The 16,261-nt window shown below is 42.4% G+C and overlaps 1 protein-coding gene across 1 annotated transcript in view; it reads left to right on the top strand.

Moving 5' to 3' along the window:
• LOC111260384 (uncharacterized) overlaps nt 1-15,355 on the top strand; it is a 31,451-nt gene extending 16,096 nt beyond the window's left edge. The window contains exon 2 of the mRNA XM_086968304.1: nt 15,156-15,355. Within this exon, the coding sequence (XP_086824430.1) occupies nt 15,156-15,161 (6 nt within the window). The 3' untranslated portion in view covers nt 15,162-15,355. The remainder of the gene's footprint in view (nt 1-15,155) is intronic.
• The last annotated feature ends 906 nt before the right edge of the window (nt 15,356-16,261 follow it).

Here is a 16,261-nt window from a genome sequence, read left to right as displayed (position 1 = left end):
GTACACAAAGGAACGTAAAAAAGGAAATCCGGAAAACGGATCATTAATAATCCCTATTTGCTTTAAGGATAAAATTGAGCCAAACATATAGCCTGTTGTAACATATATACACATAATAGTATTTTATGCGTATGTACGTCTTATTAAACTAGTAGCAAATGTTTAGAAAACATACGCCTTTTTATTACATAATAGAGTACGTAAAAAACAAACAATTATATTTTGAAAGAACCTTTATAACAAACAGGACCAAATAAGACTTCTATAATCGTAAAGTGTATCCATAGAAGAGCACCTATAATGTCGAATAAGAGCCACTGTCTAACGATCTTAACGCGCGGTAATATGTGTCACAAAATAGTAAATTCAGCCGAATGACTGAATACCAGCAAATCCTGTCAATAAAATCCATGCTGATAACACTTGTCATTTCCATTTAAATCACTTTGCCATACCTTGGCACCCCGATGCCCTTATCCGTTCTCTCGTTCTTGAACATGCAACAATCATCAAACTAGTCTCTACGGAGACCTTCTCCGATCCGGAGGTGGTTACGCCCTCTTCCATAGTGTAACCATGTATTTTCGTCAACCGAACCGAGGGCAGGCCAATGTACTCCAAGCACCTGCAAAGCTTCAATAAATCCAAATGTGGACGAGAGTGATCAAGTTGCCAGTATCTTGCAGTTCCTTATTGTCACATATAAAAGCGTTTAACTTAGAAAGTGCGACGGAAAGCAACGGATGAATCCACAGGCTGTGCAAAAAAGACTGAACGTCCGCGTTGCGATAGTTCCAGTAAGTGCCACTTCTCTTCCCCCGTTGCATTCATCGGTCCGGCAACGCTCCGTTCAATCGCCTGTTATTCTGCTTGCTCTCTGTTCGGCTTCTTTTCGACTCCTCCTTTGTTCTTAAGGGAATCATTGTCTGCTAAAGTTCTCTATATTGTCGTAGAACATTTCGAAGTAGTGTCGACTGACAGTAGTAGCTTTACTTACGCAAGCCCACTGTATCGCGTAGGGATCTCCGGTCTGCGTTTACCACCTATTTTAGCATGGCGCACTTGGCATATCACAGCATGCCACCATCATCGTCACATATAATTAGCCGAATTAGATGGAATGGCCACCAGTAGTAATATTAGGAGGTGTTGTGCTATACCCCCAGCAACGACGGCGTTTACATAGTCCGTTCGACCCAATAATCTCAGGCTGTAAACTCGTTCAAGCGAGTGCCCATGTGGGCCTCTTAATATCCTCTAACAGAGCTAGTAGATTATGGGTTCGTCGAAAAAAACCGCATTAATCGGAAACTTGATATGGCAAAAGGGCCGGTTACTAGCCGAATAAAAGAGACGATCTCGATCCATGCATTGCAAACCATACTTAATGGGTATCGTAATCGTCATTATTCAGCCAACATTGTCATTAGGATTTGGCGTCAGGCATAAAATTGATCTGTTGGATACCACTGGACACAGAATCTCGCCAATGGCTGCTTTGTCGGAACGAATTATTGCATGTAGACGCCGATGTATCTAATCGTTTGAATAGATATGTATATACAACCCTGTTATAACTGCGGTATGTAACTAACTAGCATTCTACTTAACTGGAAAGTGTAGTTTCGTTTCTCTGATCTCTCTATTTATTGAAAGTTTTCTTGGACAACAACGAGTTTGCACGCGTGAAGAATCAGAGGGATCCTGCAAGATAGCTTTCTGATGCTGCAATGCATCCAACAAGACGGCTTCCGTAGTACATATCAAATTTTGTATCTATCTATATCTGGTGTAGTGCAATGGCTTTCATTAGCCTTATAAAGACACCCTATTAGACGATGGCGACCTTTCGTCCCGCGAATCTTGAGTAATGTTGTTATAGTATATGAAATACGTGAATCATTCAACATCTCTAATACTAAAGAATGCATCGAATATGTTTTTCTATCTATAAAATGTTTTCTGCTTATGTATGTTTAAAAATTCATTTACGCGGCATAAAGCAGTCGCTCACTGTTGTGTACTTCGAAATAAATTTCTTCTATTATTTAATTTTTGTAAATTTCGAATGTTTTCTGTAATTTCTGTAATGTAAGGGTAATTGTGCTGCAGTGACGTCATTCAAAGGACTAGCATTTACTTTGACTCCATCGTATCAGACACGTCACAGACTACCGCTTAAAGAAGTACCAACATAGGTATTAACACACCTCTTCCAATATATATATATATATAGGTCTACAAAAATGACTGGCAGAACCTGAGATACAATTTGGTCTTCTTGTTCAAACGTCCCGTTCCAGATTACCCTTTACCCATCTTCCCTTCCCTACAATATTGTTGGTTAAATAAAACCACTCGAAATGCATTAAGAGCTGAAGTTTAAAGACTGGATTCAAGTTAGTTTGAGTAGTTAGTCGCAACTTCCTCACACCGTCCTCGATCCGGCTCATCTGCTGCTCGATGATGGGAGACGAAAATAACTGGCACACCAGACTGCATACCTATCTTACCAATAGTGACAGGTACGCATTATTCGCTGGGGGTTACTGTAAAACATCTGTCATTGCGTAAAATTGTCAACCACTGACAGTTGTGATGTAGTTTACAGCTGTACGTTATCCATGGAGTGCTTTTCGTTGGGGGGTTTAGAGCTCTAGAAGGCTGCTAGGTATTTACTGCAAAACCGAACGAAGAAGAGAGGAAGGCGGAGAAAGATAGATAAATAGCAGGAGAGAGAGAGAGAGAGAGAGAGAAAGCCAAATCGTCGCAATTTTGAGCCGAACATCGCAGACGTGAGCTGCATCCATTGGTCCATGTGGACTAAAGGAGACGTTACTGTGGTGTTCACTCGTAGTTGAAATTTTCGCGACTATTTAGGTAGAACGCCTCTACGGAAAACAAGATCTTCTGCTGATATGAATCGAGACTAGTGGCAAATCTGAAAGATGAATGTGTGAGCAGCAAGACGTACAGTACAACGAAAAGGAGTGAAATATCAAAAAACTCAGCTGGTCTCAGTTTTGCTAAAATTAGCAGGGAACTTTGGCGATTAGGTTTCCATGATGGCTATTTTATACCTTTAGGAACGAGTACAGTACAAAAGCTGTAATGTATTAATCTTCAGCAAAGCTTAATCGAATTTGATCGTTTCAAGTCACTTTGTAACTGGGTCACTGGTACCATATTCCTCTGACATACATTTTCAATTTATGTTACAATTATGCAACGGTCGATTAATTTTAAAAAAATCATGCTTTCCTTTCGAAGCACCTGTCGGATACATCAGCATGTACTATAATATTATTGTTTGCTTAGTTCGTCAGTCGTGGTCGATTTCTTAGGGAACAGCTTTTTCCCAGCAGCATAAAGGACGTAGCAAAACAATAGGATTGCAAATACGGAGTGCTTAGAACATATGAGTGTCTCTAATTTCGTCTTTATTGACAATACGTAAATTTATTAAATTTACTGCAATAATACGTTTTGCTACGCACGCGGAAGAACTTGGGTGAAAATAGCCAATTTTATTTCGATGTAAGAGTATATCTTAATTAGAATTTCCGAAAAAGATGGGTTGGACGAAAAGTTTATTATAGACTGCCCCATCCGTTCCGCCAGACCTTTCGCCAGTTTGCCTTGTGGAAATAGCTTGAAGATAACCTTTGAAGATAAGTAGAAGATAGTTTGACGATAAAACCCACGCCAAAAAAGATCGAGGACCCTAGAAGAATTAAAACTAGCAATTGAGTTTCTGAATCAATTGCTCACCCTTATTAGCAGTTTAGTGAACGGAGCTGTAATAATTTTGAATATTTACAATAGGAGGAAGGGTTATAAATTTTATATAGATCCTTTTGAAATGTGAATATTAATGGTGGAATTATGAAATAAAGACTGACGTAACAGTTTATTTAAAGTGTGAATGCGTTTGTTTCGGGACACTTCATAGATTAATTTATGGGTGATACGTGATGAAGCGTGTGTAACCCTAATATCTAGGAGGTTCTCGCTTCCTCCCTAATAAAATCGCGTGCAAATTACGTGCAAACCCCCTATACTAGCTCAGCGTATTTACCTAGCCTATAGGTTTAGCTACTATGTAATAACCCTGACATTCTTCTATATATTAACACGCGTTTCGTCAAACACTCTGCTGTGTGTGTTCTTCACACTTTAACAGTGAATACTTATACAGCGGAAGGAACGCACAGGGCCTATTTTCGTATGTAACTTTGCTTTTACTTACCGCTTGCGACTTTGGTTGAACGGCGAGCTGACGCACCCTTTTATCTCGTTTTGGTCGATGCGTACGTACCGGCTCGACGAGAAAGGACTAAGTAAAACATTCAGGAACCGCCACCAGCCGCCATCATTCGTCGGAATTGGCGGCCGAAACAACCGACGAGATCCCCCTCTTCGCTTGCTTTTCATCGCTACTCAGAAAGAAGGTACCTGCTTAAGTAGCCGACTTTAGCTTTTATTACTGAAGGCTCCGTTGTCCCAAGACAACAGCCAGACCAACAACGGCAGCAGCAGCAGCAGAAGACAACCCGTATCTGTATATATAGAGTTTTTTCTTACTTCGTTGTTGTTTAGCTTCCCAAAGAAACTAATGGCCGCGGCCCCCCTCCCTTTGGGTTCCGTTAGTCATCATCGGATAACTAGAAACGGTAATACGTTCTGTATTCCCCTTTCGTTGCGCTAGATTGACCGGTTTTTCTGTCGCCGCTGGACCATTTTCCCCATTTTTGCACCTCATGAAAATAGTCGTTGTACGGGCAACCATCGTTACTCTCACTACTGCTCTATGCTTGTATGCATGAGCTGGTTTCGTGCCATATCGTACATGTCTAACTGAGTGAGCTGCAGGTCCATTTAACGCTTGGCGAACAAGCTGACGACAAACAACCTGGCCACTGGTAAACTATCGTTTTGATAAGCGACGTAAATCGGTGCCGTACAGAAAGCGAATTAAACGAAGAACGAACGAGCGCATTACGTAAGAGCTGTCCCAGCGACTGCCCTGAGGCTTTAGCTACTCGTCATAGTAGCTACAGGGAAACTGCACAGGAGAAATAGAACTCTGCACGGTACGACCGGGCGGCTTTAGCAGTACTCATCGACCTGAAAGGGTCGCCTGAGCTAGTTGGTGATCGCTTATGGGCATACAAGGGCAACATGTGGGGTTCTTCTTCTTGTTGCGGTACAGCGAGCAACGGGACGTTGCTACATTACTGCGTTAGAGAAGGTTGGGGAGTGAGAAAAGGGGGGTACCTAACCTGCACTGGGTTGCGTGGGTGATTGGATCGCTGAGTAGCTTCTCCCGCCAATAGGGAAGTAAGCGCATGTCCGTTATGTCAACTGCTAGATGGGGTAAGATGGATCCCAAGCAGGTAAGAATGTAGGTGGCCCGGAAAGCCACAAATGCAGCCCGCAATCCATGGCCATCGACGCCAGTAACAATAGCGATGAACGTGGCTCCAGTCCTGTGCAGTCTTTTTCCAGAGAAAAGCCAGCTTTGGCATACGTCCATAAGAATGATTTCATAGATCGGCAAACAGCAACATCAGCAGTAAAAGATGCATAAATGATCAAGCACATTACCCGTCGTTCAGGTAAAAACACCAGGCACGGTAGCTTCGGAAGCAGCTACGGCATCTAGGGTCGCTGCACTAGCAAACAAATCTCTCGAAGCAGACCAACGCATCAGTGCTATGTCAATGACAAACGCAGCCGTAATGATAACGGTGAACTATAGTCATAGTAGCAACAGATGCACTGGGGGGCAACTGCTTGATAGATTCGATGTGGCTTATGGTGGTAATGAAAGTAATCCAAATGATAATGAAAGTGTAATAAGGGGGAGAATTGTTACGCCATTGAATGGAGGTGAAATTATATAGGGGAAAATTAGCATACATCTTTTACTATATTTGTTGTTATTGTTGTTTACCAATAGTGAGGGTGTGCAATATCGATAAAATGATACTAGGAATGAACGGCAGTTATTACTGCGCATACACAACAAAACAATGATAAAGTAGTAACCAAGTTATGTTAAATGAACTGAACACAAAGTTTTTCAACTTATCCATGTCACATCGCATCTAAAACCAAACACCGCCAAGATCCGAGCGAGCTGCTATACAGCGTAAGAACTACAAGCCGCGCACTTTATGTCGGACGCTCGATCACTGACAAGTTAAGGTAAGTTGAGCTTGACCGGCCCCGAGAGGTAACTAGTGCGAAGCATCGGACACTGTTGTTTATTGGTACGTATATTTGAAATTTTCGTAATGTTTAGAGATGCACTCGGCCGATTGTTCATCACGGATGGAAATGTACAATCTTTCGACGTTGCCATACGATCAAGCAATGACACTTCATACCTCTAGCGGGAAAATGAATACTTCCTTTTGACGCTACGTACGAAGAGGATATTAACTGTAGACGGTCATATAAGCTCATATGTGTAGTTTGCTACGAACTTTAACGGGCGCCTCATCTAATAAAAAGGAAATGAGTTAAGTATAAGTGAAGGTGCGGAGTGGCAGAGAAATTAGCGGATATGCAGACTCTGCATAGGCTACGATCAACGAAGGGGACTAGCTTTCCGCTACATGGATGAATTTTATTTTTTTTTGTTGGTAAATCGATTGTCGTTCTGCTCACGCGCAGGCCATATGTTATATTCGGATCTTTGTCCAACGACATTTTTTTTGCTAACGATAATTTGCAAAAGAAAAAAAGTTAAATAACAAATGGTGCACAGCGAAGCTCAAGTAGTTGTTACCTATCGCCGAAAAGGCGGCTCGATACAATCTGTGTACTTCATTTTATTGACAATTTCGTTACCTGGCAGTTAATTTTTTTTGGAAAAATATTGGACCTTGGTCGAAGATTTTTATTTTCATTTTTCTGGATTGACCGCTTTAGTAACACTAAGCAAACATCAACATGTTGGCCCATTGCCTTTAAGAGGATGGCAGGACATCGTCTGTGGTAAGCTTAACAGTATAGCCGAAACCAACGCATGTAACTTCACGCTGCATGGCAGCCAAGTCTGTGCAGAGATAGAAACGTTTTCTAATACCGAAATATTGTTTTCACTAAATATAGGACACAGATCTACGTGCTATAGTACATATTAAGCCGCCCTAGATGTCGCCAGCAGTTTGTGATCACGTATAGTCTTTAGGATTCGAACAAGTCTTCCACGATTTTTCATTTCTTTTTTTCGTTGCTATTTTAAAATCTGTTGCACTTTCACAAGAACCTTGGCGATCCCGGCTCACCGCGCTTATCTAGAACATCGTCTTCTGGGACACTCGCTACTGCCTAGCATAACAAAGCCAAAGGCGGATTTTACGTCGAAAAATACCACAGATTGCTTTGCGAAGTAGCGGGAAAAAATCAGTGTCTGAATCCTGCAGGCAGGCTGAACCCGAACAGGCGCTGACACGTACAGTGCCCGTATTGGCCCGTAGGGCATTCGCCTTTTATTTTTTATCCTTAGCGCTTTGAGAAACTTCGAGTAAACACTGCAGTTCCATTGGGGATGCGTCTTTGGAAGTTTGCGTACGCCGTGTGCGAAATTGCAGACGTTGGAAGAAGCCAACTACAGTTACGCGATATCGTTAGCTAAAGTAGAATAAAGACTCTGTTTATACACGACAATAACTTTAGTCTAAATGCGCATATGATGGATTTCTCACTGAAAAATAATGGTAAATAATACCTCAGACTTCATCGTGATTATTTCTGGTTTGAGGACAACGCCTCGAAAATTTCATGAATCCATATGTACACTAGCGACCTGTTTAAGTCGGTCAAAGAAAGAATGCTTCATCGTAAGCTGAAATATTGCCATGTGCTTCGGTGGTGTAACGTGTTACGTTTTGCTATTTCGTACGTGTTCTTGCATGTGAGAATGCGTACTTCTTGCATACCCTGTAGCTATTGCATGCCTGAAGCAAAGCAGTCCGAAGCGACACGGGACTTCCCGTTCCTTGATCCTTCGAACGGAAGCCTCAAATCATACACGTGAGTCGTCTAAGCTCCTCGCTAGGCTTTGCGGGATAAATATTCCCCCGCGTGGTAAAACCGTCTCTGCTGAAGAATTACAGTTCGTTTATTTTGATCCGAGACGTTGTAAACTTAAGTCGATCTTGAATATCCTTAGTGTTAATTATTTACTTGTATGGATTAACTCACAAAAACAAGCTGTGTGATACTCACTTGTTGAAAATATTGTGTTTTTCTAATGCATTTACTCAAAATAAAAAAAAAACGCTGTCAAGTTCAAATTATAGAATGGTCGTCAACAATATGTGGTTAATAGCTGAAGTACATGCGTTTAGTCGACAGTTTTCTAGAAAACCAATTATGGAGTTAAACGAGATTTCGGAAGATTAGAAGCTTGTCAAGCGGAAAAAAAAACAATAACACATAAGCGGATAGTCAAGTGCAAGGAAAAATACTTGAAAGGCTCATTTTAGTAATTAATAAACAATTATTATTTGTTCACAAATAGCCTGGCTTGCCATTCTTTTACCGAGAGGCCTGTTGGGCTGATTATATACGTGACCGTACGCAAGTCCTTCATCCACACGATTGCCAGGTTAACGAGAAGCATTGTCTTTCTACTTCGGGGTCACTCAGCCGATCAGGCTTTCTTTTTTGTATGTTTGGCGTCCACCTCCCCATAGCAACTACTTACCTGCACGGTCCATTTTTCAAAATCCATAATAAAGTTGACCGGGCGGTTGGCCTATTAGTGGCCAACAATGAGCGAGCACCTAAGTATCTCAACCGAGTGGAAAATGTGTTTCTTCATCGACTAACTTTCGCGTCTGCGTTCGACTTTAGTTTAAGTAGAGAATAGGGGGAACCGAGTTTGGACAAAAACAGGCACTCTCTCTTCCTCTTACTTTCTCTCTCTTTCTCTGCAGACGTCAGCAACAACAAACTAGTTGCCCAACGGGTGTATGCCTCCGATGCCTGCCCGTGTTTCCCTTGCAAACCTGGCCCTGTCCCAACACAGGCATTGCAGTATGGTCATTTTTAAAGCAAGGAAACCTTCCTGTAGTTAGGACAGAGCAGAAGAGCGCATTTCGAAGTCGTCTCTTGCTTTTAACTTCCTCGGAAGGACGCGACGTTCTCGTCATACTCAAAACATACGTCTCAGCAAAGACGAATGAGAACCATTTCCCCTTAAAGGAACCCACCTGCTCAGCTTTCCCCTTTTTTGCGCTGGCGCGAACGTCGCCTAGTTCCACCCGAAACCCTTCGCTTATTTTGGCGTTCGCGAACCGCCTATGGAAACTATAACTTACCGTATCTTTGCAAAGACAAGTAGGCGTAAAACGGACCTAGACAAAAATAGTTTAAATGAGAAGACAGCGAGAGCTAAGAAAGAACGGGGAAAAAATATCATACCGTCGTGCAGTGCTTGTGAATGCAGCCTAAGTTTCAGGACGGCGCAGAGAGATGAGGAAAAAAGACGAACTAGAAAAGGAAGGGTTTGTTTGGACAGCTACATCTGCTCGAGTCGAATACAAAAAAGAGAGAACAATAGCGCCTGTTATAATATTATCACAGTTCATACTGTACGGCTATATGTTGACTGCGAGTGTCTGTTATTATGAAAAATGAATTTTTCTTTGTTGACCAGTTGGCTGGTTTTCTGGGTTCGATCGCTATGGCGCTTAGAAAAGCTGCTCCTTCTGATTCATTACGTGAATGCTATGTCAGTATTAGGATGTAGATAAATATAATACCGAACAACATGCAAGCCTCATCATGCCGGTGTTGATTCTGCTGCTACTGCGGCGGACGACGATGGTTTTTGGTGGAGGACTGGCATTGAATTGTGTACACAATTGTCAACGGAGTGCCATAACAGATACGTTTGCGATTCGCGTTTTTCTGGTTCATTTCTTCCTAACCTTTAATAGCTAGTGTTTAAGATTTTGAGGCCTGTTCCGCACTGTATCTTTGACAGGAAGTTGTCTCTGCAGACGTGAAAATGAAGGTCCTAATTTTGTAGAGTTCAGTTTCGAAAATAGCGCGTTGTTGAAAGCCGAGCTTTAGAAATTGAAAACGATGTCTGTCAATTCGAGTGCGATAAAACCACTAAGAAAACGTGCCCCTTGTGTTAGTTAAAAGGCGGCTTACCAAATATCTATAATGAAAATGAACATTCTGCTCTGAAAGAAAAGAACAACTTCTCTAAATAATACCATTACAGGTATTAGCTGATGGGGTTTGTTACCCTGATCAACGATACCGTATGTTTGCAAGTGACTCTAGGACTTAGGAAAGTAACCTCAAAAGGGTTACAACGAGATTACACCGGATTAGGGATGAAGTTTTACATTGTAAGCAGCGAGGCGAAAGTCGACTCTTATCAACATTGTGACGAAAGATGTTGAGAAAGAAGGTTCTCCGCAGAGTGCTCCAACCCTTCGAGGAGCACTCAGCTTACTTAGTTTGAATTGACCGACAAACATTTTATCAACTAGATTAATAAATTCGAAACGCCCAGTACTATTCTATTAGTTTACATTTAACCCAGCCTATTGCATGCGCACTGCGATATGTTTATTAGAAAATTTTTATCAACAAGAACGAATATTTCACCCATTTTAATATTCTAAAATATTAACGTGTACAATAAAATCGTTATCCTGCCACTCCTCCTAAAGCAGAAAATATGCCCGACATTACATGCCATGCACCTATAACTGTGCATACGTTGCCTCGCTGTAAATCCATCGAAAACTTTTGCAACGTCAAGGGCCTCAGGAGCTGTTTTAAACTTATCGCAGGCTTTCTGCAGAGATCTTGTGACATTAGGTTCCGGTCCTGTTTTAGCTTTAATTCCAGCGGTACTGACCTAGCAAAGCAGTCTTTTCGCATTTTACTGTTATTAAAGCTTGGGCTATAAGACATTTCAGGCGAAAGGCCGGCCAAGGACCAAAGATGATAAGGTCCTGCTATGGCAGTATCGCAGTCACCATAAGAAAAGCTAGAATATATATTATGCTTTAACGAACTAATTTTCGAATAGCATTGTTAGTGATTCACTATGAAACTCATGCTCTGAAACTTGGCTTATCAATATCAATGATTCACGCAAATCAAACGGCAACTACACAGATTATATATATGGTATATAAATTATAAATTGTGACCTGATGCTGCCTGTAAAAGACACCATATCTTGTGCATGTCCATGTAACTTGAATTTTGTGAATAAGTTTGGATGCATAATTAAATAAGGCATATTTGATTTAAGTTGTTCAGTCATTGCGTCTCAGGCGAGACAGGACGAGAAAACACCCACTATTTAGGTATGTAAAACAGGTTCGAAATAACCGTGGCAGGAAGTGTTTTTGAGGTTCAAAGCTTTATGGAAGCCACATATAGGTCGGAACACGTGCATATTGATGTTGGGTAAAAAATTGAAACTATCAGTTGGGTTAAACAAGCGAGACCCACTATTCGACAGAGCTGAGGCAAAAATCTCACGGTGCAGTAGACAACTATGGCGTAACGAAGTCATCTGTTTCAGTTGACTGCCTGTGTCATCGTCTACGGTAAGTGTAGAATTTTTTCCTTATTTTTAGACCGCAATTGTTTGTTATTTTCCTGACATAAACGAGAATAACAAATATCACTTGTACTTAATAAGTACGATTTTTTCTACTGCGGGGCATTTCTACGCCATTGTAGTAGTCTTACCATACCTCTGAGACAATGAGATGAAATGTGAATAGAAAGGTTGATGTATGTTTCTGAGAACATCCTTGGAGCATAGCATGTACGTGTGATTTTGCAAGCTGTAACACTAACCTAAATAAGATTCAAGCTTGTTTGGATAAACAGCTTTTTTGAAATAGTTTCCTGGACAGTAACTGCCATGCTAAGAGATATTTCCGTAGCTGACGAGCGTTTGCAGGTTCAGCACTAATGGGTAAGTTCTCAATTTTAGAGTGAGGTATTCCTCTCGGAGATGATTTGAACTAGTGCCACATCCACTGTGTTTCTATTGGAGGGCAATTATTCTTGCTAACGTAGGTCAGGTGTGAGTACGTGTTCACAGTGGTAGCGGTAATTCTACTACAAGTGGCTCTAGGCTGATAAACAAAATATAAAACCGCAGTACTCCAAGCCACGCTAGAAAGTTACAACGCAATACGAGGGAACACACGTGTGCTCGGCATATTTAAAATAAGTGAGCAATGCTAGCATTTCCCTGCACAAACCAATCATTTAGAGTTATTCGTGCGCCTTCGTAAATTGTCTCACTTTTTGTTCCAATCATGTGAATGATCGATTATTGCTACTCCACCAAATGCAGCTATGATCCTGACCAGTGGCCATGTGGTCCTGCGCTCTGGGCGTATCCCACAAGACTTTCGAAAATTTTCTGGCTGGAATTTCGATTGAATATTTTCGTCTGGGCCTTATACCTATATAGAAACATTTCGACGACGAGTCTTTCTACTGCCAATTGGTTATTCTCGAACATCGTCACAGAGGCAGTGCCATGCTTTAATGTGGCTGCGACTACCATTAACAGAAACCACAAACTAGAGCCCGACGCCTATGTTCAAAGGGCTTGCGCGCTGTAACACTGTTGCAAGCGTCATAACGCGTGCCGAAATTTGGGTTGAACGTCGCGCCCGACGGGTTGGAGGGAACGGTTCGTGGACGCTTGTGACGAACTCCGCGTACCTCGAAAACTGCTGGGCCTTTTCACTTCGATGGCAGCAGTACCATTTCGAGAAACGTATGCTCCCGCATGCGTGGCCTAGGGCGTACATGTTTGAAACACTTCTGCACGCCGCAATTGACATTTTCCCGCACTCGTTCAAGCGCTTCAGGGCTCCGTTCGTCCATACCGTAAAGGTTGCCGCCAATATGGACTGATAGCGCACTCGGTCCCGTCCACCGTGGCGAGCAGAAGTCAGCAGTTGAGATGCTATAGCACACATTGTACGTCCAACGACTACCCTCAGCTTGTTACCTGAAGTTAGATGTCAGCCCGTTCTACCTTGCAGACTGATACGAACTCAAGGTACAAACGCCTTTTTTTCCACTGGTCCTGCCTACAACATGGTTGCGGAGATAAGAGACGCTGAGACAGATTAAACGGAGCGATCACTGTTTTCTGTTCAGACAGTAGCACTATTATCTATATATTGTGGCCCGTGTGTACACGCCCTTTTCGAGTGGCGGAAATATGCATTCTGATTAGGTAGGGCGGATGGCCATTCGCCTAAACTAAAACGTATACAAGGACCATTGAGACGACCTACGCAGAAAGCCAAGCCTCCGTTATGTGTAGTCCTTAAAAGTCGCGCTGATGTTGATTTTGACTTGAAGCGCAGATACAGAGGCCTGTGCTAGTAGCATTTCATCAAAATCGGAAGATCTGTTGTTGGTCATTGGTACAACTATGAGAAAAACACTTTTCTATCTAGGTGAGCTGAATTGTAATTTACTTCACAGCCAATCCATACGAGTAGCATTTCTAACACTGAAATTAGCTTCACGTATAGTAGACGTACGTGATTATACGCTCACAGTAATGATTTAGAACGCTACGTTCTGAAGAGAAATGGTCAGTCCATTAATCGTACCAGGTGTCCATTAAGGTACTAGTATTTCGCGACGGTTCGACTTCACTGTGTGGAGTATATTCAGCTTCTAGAGACCAGATCATTGGCCACCTCAATGGATTTATTCAAGCCTTCGTAGTCAACGAACACATGTACGATCTCATAACGTGCTCGTGAATGAATTCATTACCGGTAGGAGTTGCTTCGCGGCTCAAGCTTTTGGATAGGTTTGCCATTAAATGCAGAAACGCCTTGCAGCCTGTCAGTTCATTGATCTATTCGTACGCCATTCATGCGAGCCTTTAGATATATAGGTGCACACTATGTAAATAGTTCTACTTAGTCAAATTGAAAAACGTATATGAAATTAGTCTCTCGTGTGGCGGTATACATACGAATTTGATGGTCTGTTGCATTGTTGGTTCTGCCCCTGCAAGTTCTACGGACGCACAACAACAAAGCTATATATATAAAAGCTACCTAGCAAACGTTCATCTAGAAGAGGGAGCCTGGCTTACAACTAGGAAAGCAGGTAAGGATGTAGGTGGTGGGCTTTGAGGCAGACCGAGGTGGCTGGTGAAGGGAACCACTTAGTTAGGTTTACACTTGCAAACATCCCCTGAGTAAACATCTCAGTGAGAAACATGACCAGACTGTTAAAGGCTTGCCACTCGCAGACCCTCTCCCAACCAAGCCACGTATCCATGTATATCATTCTAGCCCCCTATCATAAGAAAAGACACGTCAGACGGCTTTGTGTAAGTATCATTAGTCCAGACTAAAGCTCTGTTACTATACGTATATAGTACGCCGTAGAATATAACCCGCAAGACAACAGGAAGCATGATAGCCGACATAGGGGCGATTGCGTTGTGATGGCCGGAAGTGATGATTACGAAGTTCTCTATATTCGACTCAGCGAAAACGAGAGGAAACGCAATAGAGCTGGCGTCACCTTGCGGATTGAGCGGCGACAAGGAAACACGAAAAATAACGGTGTTCTAACATCAATAAACCAAACACAATGATGAGCCTACAACAACCACTGTAACAGCTGGAGCCTGATAGCTCAAAGGCAAAAGAAGGTATCGCATTGTTTATATTCTCTCGCTTCGTAAAAAGTCCAGCTGTAACGTACTTAAATCTGTATATCCATATCTTATAGGTCTCACATATACGCTTCTTATTTGGTGGAACCGTCAGTTGAGTTGGCGGTCGTGAACCGGGAAGGCTGGCTCCAGAGATAAGATATGAACGACTGAACCGTAAATGATGACGTACTATAAACGACAAATGGATTGTATAAAATTAAATTACATTATTGGTTTTGTTATCTAAATATATTGTACACGTGTCGGGTAGCATAGAATTTAGTTATAGGAATTATAATAAATAAGAGCGCGAAAAAGGTAACTAGTGCTGTAGGCCATTTAAGTAAACCTGAAATATGATCATACATTATTTGAGTAACCGGCCATATCGCTTAAATTAATTACACAGTCAATATTATTTTTTCATATTTAGGTGTAAAAAAGCAAGTTAATCTGTGTGTACTCGGTGAGAAACGGGTGATACGCTTGAAAACGGAAAAAAGGCAGGCTTTGAGACAGAACACGGTTGGTGGGCTTTACGCGATCGGATTGCTGCCTACGGGAAGTGGTTACAATGGCGTCCTCCGGTTTTTGGGTAAGAGGCTTTCAGTGTTTCACCAACATGAACACTACGGCGGCGTCAGTGGCAGCCGTCCGGAAGACATCGGCCCTTCGAGTCTAGGTAATGTTCTCACTCCGTGTGTGTGAGTGTCCTTCTCGGCACAGTACTCTAGAAAACTTTGGAGCCAGCGCGTTGACATAGGCCCAACATGTCCTTTTAACTTCCGTAGAGCGCCTTGGGTATGAGTCTCTGCGCCGTATAATAATCACAGTATCAACCAATCAGTGCTAACAAAATTCGCCAGTGCAGGATTGCCGAGGTTCATATTCCAGGAAAACTACCGCTGCTGTTTTTTTAGTCTTCCCATATAACGCTACTCCGTACGATGCGTCCAAATAAACTCTGGTTTACAGATGCCTTTGTGACCGCCATATACGTTGCATTCAACCTTGAAATATGTTCAATTGTGTCTCGTACTAAAACGCACAACTTTTTATTACTGTTGCTGTTGCCGCCGAGAGTTTTGCCTGAGTAAACGCCTACTGAAAGAAATTGCGGAAGTTGGAGCTGTTGTTATTATTGTAGGGGGCATACCATCACCCAGCTGTCCGCGCGAAGACTTGCCTTCTTGTGCACTTTCTTCGGTCTTAGCTTTCGAATAGGAAGATCGCGTAAGGGTAAATGAGGACCATTAGGAGGATGGGGAAGGCAACGTGAAGGTACAGACAGCTCAGAGCAAATTGCATCCCCAGCCGTAGGAATCTAAGCTGTGAACACAATGCCGCGGCTAGGGCAGCTGAGGCTAGCTAATTAAGCACGTACATAGCACGAGAGAGTGCCAGAAGCTCGGGAGGTCGCACCTAAGCTGGTGAGGGTTCTCCCAGGCACAGATCTCAACTACAACAGCAGCAAAATTGAGTGCGAGTGTACGACATCAAGGCCGCGGATCCTATGAAGCTTCTACGTTTTTGGTGTTC

This window comes from Varroa jacobsoni, unplaced genomic scaffold, assembly GCF_002532875.2.
Source record: "Varroa jacobsoni isolate VJ856 unplaced genomic scaffold, vjacob_1.0 scaffold_432, whole genome shotgun sequence".
NCBI classification, from domain to species: domain Eukaryota; kingdom Metazoa; phylum Arthropoda; class Arachnida; order Mesostigmata; family Varroidae; genus Varroa; species Varroa jacobsoni.
The sequence above is the reverse complement of the archived record's forward strand: the minus strand, read 5'-3'. Positions and strand labels throughout refer to the sequence as shown.